At 38.0% G+C, this 12,393-nt stretch overlaps 1 protein-coding gene across 1 annotated transcript; it reads right to left on the bottom strand.

Moving 5' to 3' along the window:
• Positions 1-1,147: 1,147 nt before the first annotated feature.
• Positions 1,148-9,668, bottom strand: LOC144665351 (uromodulin-like). Its single transcript, XM_078526589.1, has 5 exons — positions 9,491-9,668; positions 8,624-8,692; positions 6,006-6,119; positions 3,531-3,665; positions 1,148-2,317 (listed from the first exon to the last, which is right to left on the bottom strand). The coding sequence occupies exons 1-5, from the start codon at positions 9,639-9,641 to the stop codon at positions 1,932-1,934; spliced, it is 855 nt and encodes a 284-aa protein (XP_078382715.1). The 5' UTR covers positions 9,642-9,668; the 3' UTR covers positions 1,148-1,931.
• Between the last annotated feature and the right edge of the window lie 2,725 nt (positions 9,669-12,393).

Raw genomic sequence — 12,393 nt, forward strand, 5'->3', positions numbered from 1 at the left:
CGTTAGTATCTTTTGAGGACGATGTAAAGGTAACTGTTACCCCCGAACATGAAGCACTTGACATCTCACCAGTAAAAGCAAACAAACTTGTACTTGTTGCACTTGTTGTTATTTTGGCTGTTGTAGTGTACAAAACTCCTGCGCGAATAGAAATCTCTTGTAGGAAAAGCGCCTCGGGCGTCTGGTCAGAGTATCTGGTGAAGTAGGACCCAGTCTTCTCTGCGATCAAAGAGCTTCCACGATACAAACGAATGGTAACTTGGAAGGTCGTTGAACCACTGTCGACGCCCCACAGACGATATCCCTGAAGCTTAAATTTTCGAAAATTTAAGGTGGCTTTGAACCCCATGTACAGATTCTTTTAAAAACTTGCCAAGAAATTGTATCTTAACATGCTGATCATTATTCCATCATAAAAATGGGGATTCATCAAGCTCGTTTTTGAGTTGAAAGCATTTAAAGAAAAATTAAGGTTGTTTTTAACAGATTATGCCGTTGCTATAGTAACTTGTTGTGTAAAGAAAATAATCATAACTTGTTCACAAGTGATTGTGCATCTGTTTTTGATAATACCAAAACGTTGCGTCAACTAAAAAAGGGGCGTAGTGTTGATTCGAGAAAGTTCAGGTGTTGAAAAATGCCGGAGACTGTTTTGCGAAACCTTGATTTTATTGAGTAGAGCAAATTTGAATTTAAAGCGCGATTTGACAAATTTGTTGTTTCCTACAGAGATTATTTTTTCTTTTTGTTCGAACATGACTGTAGACAGCTCCACTCAAAGGTCGAGTCCTTCGTGCATTTCGGGTCAAGGTGAGATCTGGGGAAAATATATCTGATATCCTGCCCCCACCAACCGTACCCTGGGTAATTTTGCCCTCTCCAGATTTCACCGATTCACAGTGATTTTGGATGGCGGGTTCTCGGTCACAACCTTGTTTGTTTCTGGTATCTTCGTTTCTAGTATCGTCGAGCCAGAGAATATGGAAACAAGCGATGTTTACTCTATAATAATCTAATCCACTAAGTGAAAGTTTCCAGGTGATTTCTAACTTTAATTTCCCAATTAAATTAAATTAATTTTATGACAGACAGGATGAAAAATAACACCAAGACTCATAGCAAGCACATGCATTTGTTTTATTTTACTTTCCCACATCCCATTAGTAAAACTATATGCCTTACAACAACTTTGAGTCCGGAGACACTGCGAAATTTTATTGTATAATATTTTCTACCGTAACAAGTTAAGGCCCTGTTTGTTTTCATTTCACAAGAATAATATATTAAAAAATATTATATTAAAAAAAATATTCGCGTCCGATCTGTATGGCCGTTAAAACGCCCTTACAGATCTCTCGCTCATATTTTATCTACTACTTTGAGATTTAGGGCCTGTTTATATGAAGAAGAGTTGTCCCTGGTAGGAGGGTTACCATCCATTCCGAGCCACCCCGGACGAGAGAGCTTTTCATATGTTTCTTTATAAATAGCTGCAAACCGTTTACATGAGAAATTGCAAAGTTGGCTTGGGGGTAGGGTGGCCCTGGGTGGAGGGTCACTCGCTTTGAAGGAAGGATGACCCCGGGGAGCGAGCCAACTTTTTCTTCATATAAACAGTTTGGTTATTTTTGCCTCGCCTACCAGGGACAAGTTCACACATATGGAGCATGCGCAAACGATACAATCGGCCAAAAACAAAATGGCGGAAAATTTGAAATCGAAGTCGACGGTAAACTCGTCCTAAAAATTGACTAAGACGTCCTGATTTTGAACAAAGATGGCCAAGTTTTGGCTCGGTCAACAGGGGCAACTTTTCTTAACTAAACGCGCGGCAAAAGATGGCTCTGAGGAGAGGGTAACCCTCCTACCAGGGACAACTCTCTTCCATACAAACAGGCCCTTACTGTATGCAGTATCACCATACTTATGTTTTAGTCAGTGCCGCAGTAATGACATATGTTATGACGTAAACTATTGAGGTAGTAAACATAAAAAGATCCGCAGTTTCTCACTTGGGCGTGATTAGCCCATTCACGGTCGGACAAGTGACAACAGTTTGACCAATAGTTAAAGCAGATCCGCCTGGTGACTCTGCCCTCAGCGACTGTTGGATGTTCGCCACTTAGCCAGCTGGGTGCATTAGAGGAACAGCTTTCTTCAGGTGGACATGAAGTAGGCATTTTAGTGCCTGCTGCTCCTTGGAAACGATACCAGCCAGCAACAAGACTCCAGTCACTGCAATTGGCACCATACCCGACTTGTCCGACATGGGCTATATTTCTGTCAGCGCCGGTCAGATTTTGGTAGTTTTGACATTCTGAGGAACAGACAGCAAAAAAAGGCAATCAAGTCCAGGAAGTCAAATGAGTCAGAAAATTAAAAAGTGAAAACAATAATCCGCGTGACCCGCTGTTGTGCTGTGACTTTTTGTTCTGTATTTTAGTTTAAATCAAAACATTTGTTTTCTCCGATCATATTACAAATTTATGCCATTAAATTAATCATAAATTATTGATCGAAACTGTTAGATATGTTCAAATCCCAAGAGATAATAGACTCTGCCCAACGTTTAAATCAAACCAAATTGAAGAGGAATTTCATTTACTTTTCCATTGTACTAAATACTGTAGTTTTAGAGATGAATTTTACCCAAAAATAGAGAATCAAATACCAAGCATAACACAATTACCTCCTATGCAAGCCACCAAAAAATTAATGATTTCTGATAATTATTATTTAAATACTCAACTTATGAAGTTCATTGTGAGATGCTTATCTTTACGAAATAATCTTCTATCGAATGAAAGTAATGTTACACATACATAATTTCTTTTTCATTCCTATTACATGATTATTATTGTTATAAGTTTCGCTTTAGTTTAGTTATACGCTTTTGCAATACTGTATTTACTTATAGTCATGCAATTTAAGCTTGTTATTGTTGTTATTGTATATTTGTATATGTATGACCAAGGCTTGTTCCCTGCACTTTTCCAAACTTATATCCGCCGCCCTAGTATAACTCCTATGACTGGACGATGATGAGCTCGAACTGACGAGTTGTAAAGCGCGAAAATTCTTGATCATTTTATCAGAAATATACCAAAATCTACTGACACATTGAGCACACTATATTGTTTGCCTGAATGCCGACATTGGTATCTTCAGTACTTTTATTATATGGCCCAACTACCTTCATGAGTTGGAAAAATAAGGTAAATCCCGCGTTTTGATTGGTTACCCAAGCAGCCTGCTCAGGATTACCCACGTTTTTCCCGCAAATTTGTTGTTGTTGCCACCGGCTCTCGCATTGAAGTGTTTCAGTTTTGTACGTTTGAACAATGTACTTGATGAGGATGACATTAAATACTCGGACTCATAGCTCGAGCTGCACGCCCATTTCGTCTGTTTGATAGTCGCTAGTCGTGGTTATAAATAAAAACATACATTACTCTGGACTCTTCTATCTATTCCACTTTATAGAAAGAGAGCCAGTTCCAAAAAAAATAACGCACATAGACTCATTTTACCTTCAGCAGAAACCGTGCAAGTTTTTCCATCTCCTGTGTAAGGCTGGTCACATGAACAACTGTAGGATCCTACAGTGTTTGTACATGAAGCTAAACTGGAGCAGTCATGTACACCGCTGACACACTCATCAATATCTGCAAGCATTGAAAAAGAACCAGATTAAGCACAGGGAGCCCAGGCTCACGTTTAATTTTGACAACTTGGTCAAAATGGCGGCGTGAAAATTATAAGGATTTGTATGAAACTTTATAGCTAAAATTTTTATCGAAAGAAGTATAATAAACAGCTACTAAAGTTCACATTTAACATCATATGCTGACTCTGTCTTGTTTCTTGACAGTTCTAAAGCATTTAAACCCTATTTAACCGATATCATTTTTTAATTTTAGTTTACTCTTACCTAAATTTATTCAAGGGTGAACACTTCCGACGCTCGATAAACACCACTGTTCGACAAAAACAAGCCAAAAATTGCTTTTAATTTCATCCTCTCACTCCAAAACTTCGCATGGGTATAGTTCGAAGACCATACTTTCGCTTCGGTAAATTTTTGATCCGGCTGCCTCTGTCCTTGATTTCAGAATACGGAAAAAATAACCAAGGTTTGTACACTTCTGGCTTTTTCCAACTAGGCCTTTCTCGATTATGCTAGCATTTTTTTCGGCATTTTTTGGGAAAACGAGCATTTTTTTTCGTTTTTTCTTGAAAAAGAATTGCTAGCATTTTCTGTCATTTTTCATGACTGTGATCCAGATTTCAGCACTCAGAACTCAGAAGGATAAATAATCCTAAAGTTTCCCAGTTTTGATTACTTTATTTGATTGTTTTCTGTCTGTTTCGACTGTTTGTGCGTTGTGTTACTTGTGTACTTGTGTTATGTTACTTGCGTGTGTGTTTTTTAATTTTTTTTTTAAAAAAATTAATAATCTTTTTTATTTCTTATTTTTATAAACAAACAATTATTAAGTATCACCTGTTGTTGATATGAGCATATAATGTAAGAGTTCGTATGTTTTGTTTGAAATAAAACAAAGCATTCTTTGGAATTCAAGTGGCATTTTTTAAAGAAATCAGGCATTATTTTAGCATTTTTTTGGCTTTATGCGAGAATTTCTAGTAGCATTAAATGCCAGTTTTACTAGCATAATCGAGAAAGGCCTATCTCCAACACCTTGCCTCCGATAGAGTGGACACATTTTTAATTAGCCTTGCCTTTTACGTGCAGCCTCGCGCTATGACTGGGCGATAGTTGTCAGGGCGACGACATTTTTTTCTCGTAGGGGAGGGAGGCAAACGAGACCTTCGAGGGTGCTCTACCTTTTGCTATATTTTCTTTCAATATAAATCTTTGCTATAAAGTTTTGATCGAGTTGTCAAAGCGTGAGCCTGGGCTCCCTGTGGATTAAGAAAATGGCGGCTTTTTTTATACGACTTGCTCGCAAGTGAGGTAAATCGTCGTTTGCTCGTAAACGAGTACCGGGGTTTATCATTTTTTTTTTCTCTGTTTCTGAGTCTAGCAATCACCTTCTTTCTATAAAATGAATATAAAGAAATTTCTATTGTAGAAAAATTAATACAGCTCTTTTGTAGTAAATAATAAAGATGGTAGATTTTAAGCTCGGTGATAAATAGTGAAGAATATTATTCTACATGACACGAGCGTGGGACAAAGAAAAAATCTGAGTCCCCGACGGGAATCGAACCCATGGCCTCCCAGAATACCGGTTGGGCGCTCTAACCAACTGAGCTACGTGAGACTCGCTGTGAGCTGGGCCATTTACTAGGTTGATATGTGACACGCGTCCTGCATACTGCTAGGATCAGCAATGTCGAATTCATCAAATTTGTAGTAAATAATAAAGATGGTAGATTTTAAGCTCGGTGATAAATAGTGAAGAATATTATTCTACATGACACGAAACTTCATTAATACAGCTCATTCGAGAAAGGTTGTCGGTAAAAAACACAAAAAGTGCACTCGACAAGACCGAAAGGTAGTATGGGTAGAAGTAGAAAGCTACAGCGCGTGCTGAATACTAATGAGATACAACGACATGACAAATGCAAATTTGCATCATGTTTTCTTTCTCTTCAGACATGTTCAGATTCTTTTAGCCACGCTGAATTTTAGAAGAATTTTTAAAACTCAATGACATACGACAGTAAAAGTAAAGCTTCAGAAAAAGGCCTCCTGAGAGGAAAAACAAAATCTTCACGTGCATAAATATAAACATGTACATTTCCTCTACGCTCAAAATTCCAGTGAATATCCAGACCACATTTCGGTCTTGTCGCGTGCACTTTTGTGCATTTTTCCGACAACCTTTCTCGAATTATCTGTATTCAACAGAAATATTATGTACTAGTGCCAGTACTCGTGATAAGGCCTCTCACATTTTCAAACATCTACAGAATTCTTAACATTTTCAGCCAAGGACCACGCCACAGCCTAAACATTGCTTTAAATAACTCACCATCGCAACTTTTGCCATCTCCTGAAAATCCAGCTTTACATGTACAAGTGTACGATCCAGATTTATTGCTACAGACAGCATTGGCACCACAGATATCAGCACATTCGCCTGTACCTAAATATTGTAAATTAAGAGTTGTATCAGCTAAAACTTGCTTTAGCTAAGCTAAGCATTTTTAATAGCTAGCTCAGTCCTTTGTTACAGTCGATAAACAGTTTAATACTTAAGATGGTTTCCGCCCAACATTCGAGCAATACAGGCAAAAATACCAAAGAGATGTCATAGCATGGTACGGCTTACGAAAACCTGACAAAACTTTAGCACTCAATAATTTGTCTATTATCTTGCTGGAACTAAAGTCCGGCGGCTTAGCTCGAAATTTCAGTTAAATTGTGCACTTTTTGATACAAGCATAAAACTTGGCACAATGAAAGTGGTCAGCAACAGAAGTTTTTTCAGATATAGTGCCAAGCCCGAAAAACATTTGTTGAAATATTTGTTTGTCCTGGTTTATAGACAAATACTATTACGTCAGGTAGTAATACTAAGTCGCAGGTACAAATATTAGAATGAAATGCTGTAATTTAGACTGTTCACAGCCCTATATTTTTCTATTTTTTTTCTCTGTTAGCGAACGGTTCACCGATCGCGAGAGACCTGGACGCTAGTGCAAAACGAAAGACGCGAGGGAGCAGAGAGCGGGGAACGATAAATCTTTTCCCATGCAATAATTTCCTAGTAAATTATTGATATCAAACAGATGGTAAAAAAATAACAATAATAAGAAACCTAATTTAAAGCATTCATATCTGTAATTATGAATAAAAATCTACAACAAAAGGTTTTTAAAAGTACAAGAAGAAGTACTTCGTGGGGGAGGGGCTTTCGGCTAAACATTTCATTGCTGTTTACTAGCTGAGAAAAGGAAATTGGCGTTGGCTCTATATCAAGAAAGGATTAGTTTGCGAATGCTTGTAATCCCGCAAAGTTTGGTGCTTGTATCAAAAATCGCACAATTCAGGAGCTAAGCCGCCGGACTACTATTTGTTTCCTATTTATGCATATTTGTTTGATCCTTTTTTTCTCCCAGCCCTTCTTTGTTTGTTTGTTTTTTCCCCTGCCCTTTTTTTCTCGTTGATCGATAGTTGATTGGCAGCGCGGGTGAACAGAATTTCAAAGCTGATGTACTTTGTGTTTTCGCCATATTAGGCCAAGTAAAACAAAAATACAAATGTTTCTCGTCCCCGCCCGCTGCATTTTCTGAGGCCGCCTTTCTTTTTTTATTATTTGTTATTGGTAAAGTTGGAACGAACAAAAAACCAACAGACATTACTTTCACTTTGTACCAAGTTAAAAATTCTGTAAGACATGGCTTTTGTCTACGTTTTAATAGAAATTAGGCCAAAATTTTAAAGCCTTGTTACGCTAGGTCCGTACTGGATAAGTCCGCAAATTACCTTGCAGGACTCATTTTGCAAGTTCGCTTCTGGAGAATTTGACAATGGAGGAAGAAATCATCGATATTCGAGCAACACAGGTAAGGAATACAACAAAATAACAAAAAACAAATAACGAAAAAAAGCGCCCGTCCACTCTCTTTTTTATAGAAATCCGGACAAGAAACTTTTTTTTTACTTGGCCTTATGCGCACGTTTTCGCTCAGTTATATCTGATTCAGTATTAAACAGCAATAGCAGGAATTTCAGTGTTGTTTTTAAAAATATGAAAGTACGTATCTTGCAGAGGCGGCGGAGCGTGTCCCAAAAATACTCGGCAGGTTTTCATATTTAGAGCAACTCTTCTAGACCGAAGATTTCCGAAGATTTTCCGATTGTTGTTCGAAGCTCTACGAACGTTCCCGATCATTTTCGAACTTTTCCGAAGATAAACGAATTTTTCTGGAGACTTCCAAGAAAATTTGGAAGATGTTTGAACTCACTCACGAGACGGAATACCGTAAAATTCTGGTTATAAGCCCTGGGCTTCTACAACTTCGTAAGGGGTTTTGGGTGGGCTTATAAGCGGAGGGGCTTATATGCGGGAGGGCTTATAAGCGGAATAAAAAAAAAACGTTTCGAAACGAGCCACGGGAGTGTTGATCGAAATACATTTTTAGGTTAAAAACACATAATAAAGCAACATTTAGCTCTGTTTAGTACCGTCATTCAGCAGAGGGGGGCTTGTATATTGATTTTGTATTATCTATTTCTTCATAATTATATTTTTTGTTTGTGTGGCAAAATAAATAAATAAATAATTAAATATAAATAAAAATAAATATATCCGGGGGGCGCGGCTATAACCGGATGAATTTTTTTTGTTTCCAGGTAGATGGGCCTATAACCGGGGGGGGGGGAGCTTATAAGCGGGGGGCGATTATAACCGGAATTTTACGGTATCTTGACAAAGGAATTTTACGCGATATTTTCAGCACCAAAACGGGGGGGGGGGGGCTGAGCTCATCAAATTTTTGTTTTTGTTGGGGGGGGGGGGGCTACAGCCTCCCTTGCCCCCTGCTCTGCCGAGTATGTGTTGCTTGTTCTTACAGCACGGTTGTTGAAAAATCTTGATACACTGAGAGCGAAAATTACGTATTTAAACAGGTCTTCTCAACGTACCTGGTTTAGGTTTGATCTTTTCTTGCAACTCACTGACTGTTTCATTAAGTTCTTTTATCTTTGAGCAGGCTAAAATGACAAAAGTCAGCAATATTAAAATCGCATTAAAACTTGTTAGAATAGGATTAAGCACAATTGTTACGTGTCATGATCAGGTCGACAAATGCAAAAAAAAAAGAAAAATATTCCAACATATGCTCTGACCCATACATGTGACAGATATCAATAAATTATGTTTCATTTGTGATTGGTGATAAAATTTGATGAAAAACATAAGCTGTCAAAGGGCCCTAGTCAGCCACGCCTTTGTTTCTGTTTACACACGTACATTTCGGCATTATATTATTTATTACATTTTTTGTGGGGCGTTTTTAAAGGAAAAAGATCACTTAAAAACTGAAAATAAAATAACAGACTTCAAGTACGATAAGATTTTGCCTCGTCATACAGTTTTCATAATTTCGATAGCATCGAAAATGGCGGAGGCTGACGTACTAGGATCCTTTAAGTTCGACTGACTAATTTCACTCTAAACAAACAAAAATATGATAGAATGACTAGTCACAAATAAGCAGCTACAATTTTAAAAAGCATTTGTAACAGTTTGAGACCTCAATAAAGCCAACGCACGAGAATGAACGAGGATTTCTTTAACACATGTAAATGTCCGAATTTTGATGGCAGAGAAAATGACAGAGGCTGACTAGGATCCATTAAGAACATAATTTTCACGTTTTTTTCGGTCAGTCTTGGCACAAAATATAGTCAAACAGCAAAGTCGAGAGCATTTGTTTCACCATTACCCTTGCCACGAAGATTTTACGGCTCTTCAGGTATGTCCGGCAGAACTAGTGTATGTATATTTACCTTTGCATTCTTCCAGTGCTTTTATCTTTTCATCCTGTTCTTTCATCTTTGCGTTCAATTCTCTTACGGTTTTTTCTAAAACTTTTGTCCTTTGTTTTAGCCCTCCTCCTTTCTTGGCCAGGGCGGGTTTGACATCTTCCATAAGAACCATAAACAACAACAGACAGTGCAAAAGAACAATCTTCAGATGAGGGGCCATTTCTGCGGAACACAATAAAAACGTTTTACATCAAAGCGAACGCTTTTTTTTTGAACGAGAAATTATAACACGTGTAAAAATTTTATATACACAACTCACCCGGAATATGCGTAATATTCACTCTGAAATAAAGGAAACTTTATAATTTCCAAAGTTACCACTTTAGTTTTCAAGCGGTGCAAACCTGTAAAGAATGAATATACGAACGATTAGTCAGAAATTACCGAAAATACTACACATTAGAACATAGTACAAGACAAAAGAAGAAAATGGGAGAAAAAAAAGATCTCTAAAACATACTTCGTATCTGGTTGCTTCAGCACAATGTAGTTTTGGAAATGAGCACTGGAGTTTAAGAGAACATCGTTAAGGGTGAAGTTGACATGTAGTTTTCCTATTGGTTGTTGATGACTTCGCGAGATGTACCATTGGTTGCCTTGAAAATGCTCTGACTACTGACTCTGGATTGTTGCTAAAGTGAAAATAATCACCTGGAAATTTTACCGGTGGGTCAAAAATGCGATCTTGCTGCCCGAGAAAAAAACTTTTAGTTTTAAAGTCAAAAGCCAAGTCCGATGCAAAAAACTAAAGAATAAACGCTGGCGCATATGATTTCCGAGCTAAATGGTAAAAACGAAAGATTATTATAGTGGAACGCCTTGCGTGGGGGCAATGTTGACCGCTTATTTCAGTTATTGCGTGCACCTCTTATGAATGATAATTAGGAATAATTTTGCACATGATGGTTGCCAAGCACTGACACAATTCTTAAACATGTTGCGTTATTCTCACATCACTATGCTTAAAAAAGTCTTCGTTTACGTCTGCACCAAATGATTAGCCAATTTTGCTTCCTTCAAGCAGTTGTCTTAAAACGATTGCTTGTTGTGCTGGAAATTCTGAGATACTCTGCTCTTGTTTCTGTTCAGATAGATATTTTCTTCTGAAAAATTATGCTAAGGTATGTCTAATCTGCTCTCAATTCTAATGAGTTGTATCTTTTCTGCTCTTAATTCTCTTTTTTAAAACAAATATTTTCTGCTGGAAATTCTGCCCAGATGAATCTATTGTACTCGACATTCTCTGCTTAGATATCTTAGCTCTTCTGCTGGAATTTCAGCTCTCAACCCTATTCCATTCGTATTCTGCTCAGTAAGGTACAAAAAAACACATACAAAAAAATAAAACATTTCCAACTCATAACGGCCATTTGAGAGATATTTTCGTGAAAGTATAATGCTGCATTATACTTATTAATGTAGCATTTCTTTATCACTGGTGAACTTCAAACTGGAATATCTATTATTCTATCTATTAGACCCGGCCAGCCTGCCGTAAAGGCCGCTTTTGAAGGGCTGCAGAGAATGGGGGGCCTGGGCGGGGGGGGGGGGGGGGGGGAGCCTTCGGGGAAGTTTTCAGAACAAGACCCTCGAAAATGCTTTCTCCTTCCAACTTTTTTTTGATTATATATGAATTTCGACAGCTCCAAAATTCTCACATTTCATGACAAGGAGTTTTGCCCGTTTTCACCCATTCCTAAATAACTGACTGTCTTGTCTTCAACGGCACAAACCATCAAGCCTTTGCCTGTCATTTCACCATAATCTATGAGGCTCCCGAGTTTCCCTTGCTAGATAAGCCATGATCTCATCGGAAAAGGGTAGTTGCGAGATTCATAAAAGTTGCTTTCTATTTCATCTTGAATGTGATTTCGCTTGAATGTTTCCTGTTCTACATGTGGGCTAAAAAATTTGTAGGCACGGGCCTATAAATCTGCCCCCTGACAGATTTCTTCTGACTTAGCGTATTTACTCGAATAAGCGCCGCCCCCGAATAAGCACCGCATTTGAAACTGAAAAAAGTTAATAAGCGCCGCAGTCCTGATGTGGCGCATATTTGAAGAATTTAAAAGCAACTCTAAAACAACCTTGAACATTTCTTTGCATCAGAAGCGATGTTTTGCAGTTATGAGTGATTGTTTTATCACTCCCATTAGTTTTTCTATTCAACACTCTTATACAATACGTAGTTCTGTAAATGTTGTGAAGGCCGCAAACTCTGTCACGACAGCTAGCGCCACTTCTGTCTCAGCAAGAGACAAATACAGTCAACTCTCTCTAAAACGGACACCGTCGGGACCGGCTCCAACTGTCCGTTTTAGAGAGGTTTCGGTCTTATGGGGAGTTTATTTACAGTAAAATGACTGAAAAACGGCTATAAGACGGCAGTGTCCGTCTTATAGAGGTGTCAGTTAAGAGAGAGTTGACTGTACTGACAATCAAAAGACGCTCTTTTCAATAACTGTAAAAGATAAGACTCTTTGTGGCGTCCAAATTTTTAAATAAGCGCCACCCTCGAATAAGCACCGCTCTTGAGGTGCGAAAATTAATAAGCGCCGCGGCACTTATTCGAGTTAATACGGTATGCAATGAAAAACAACAAGCGAAACTGTCCGACCCAAATTATGCAAAGCATTTGTTTAGCGCTAAATGTAAGCCCGATAAAAATGGTCACAAGTAACATACCGTTTCTAAAAGCCGTATATCCACCTAACTGCTACACCACATTAGCTTTCTTTATCTCAACGTCTCTGTTGTAAGCATTAGGTACAATTAGAATTAATATTTTTTGGAGGACGACAACATAAAATAAAACTTTCAACCAGAAAAAAAGCTTTCACACAAAACATTCAAAGAGCCACTTT

Source organism: Oculina patagonica, chromosome 9 (assembly GCF_052425735.1).
Source record: "Oculina patagonica isolate OP01 chromosome 9, crgOcupat, whole genome shotgun sequence".
Taxonomy (NCBI): Eukaryota; Metazoa; Cnidaria; class Anthozoa; order Scleractinia; family Oculinidae; genus Oculina; species Oculina patagonica.

Excerpts from the sequence above, each read along its gene's own strand:
- LOC144665351 (XM_078526589.1), bottom strand. The coding sequence starts at position 9,641 with ATGGTTCTTATGGAAGATGTCAAACCCGCCCTGGCCAAGAAAGGAGGA. Across the intron at positions 6,120-8,623 it reads AAAGATCAAACCTAAACCAG|GTACAGGCGAATGTGCTGAT; the intron begins GTACGTTGAGAA and ends TACAATATTTAG. Across the intron at positions 2,318-3,530 it reads TTGCACGGTTTCTGCTGAAG|AATGTCAAAACTACCAAAAT; the intron begins GTAAAATGAGTC and ends TCTGTTCCTCAG.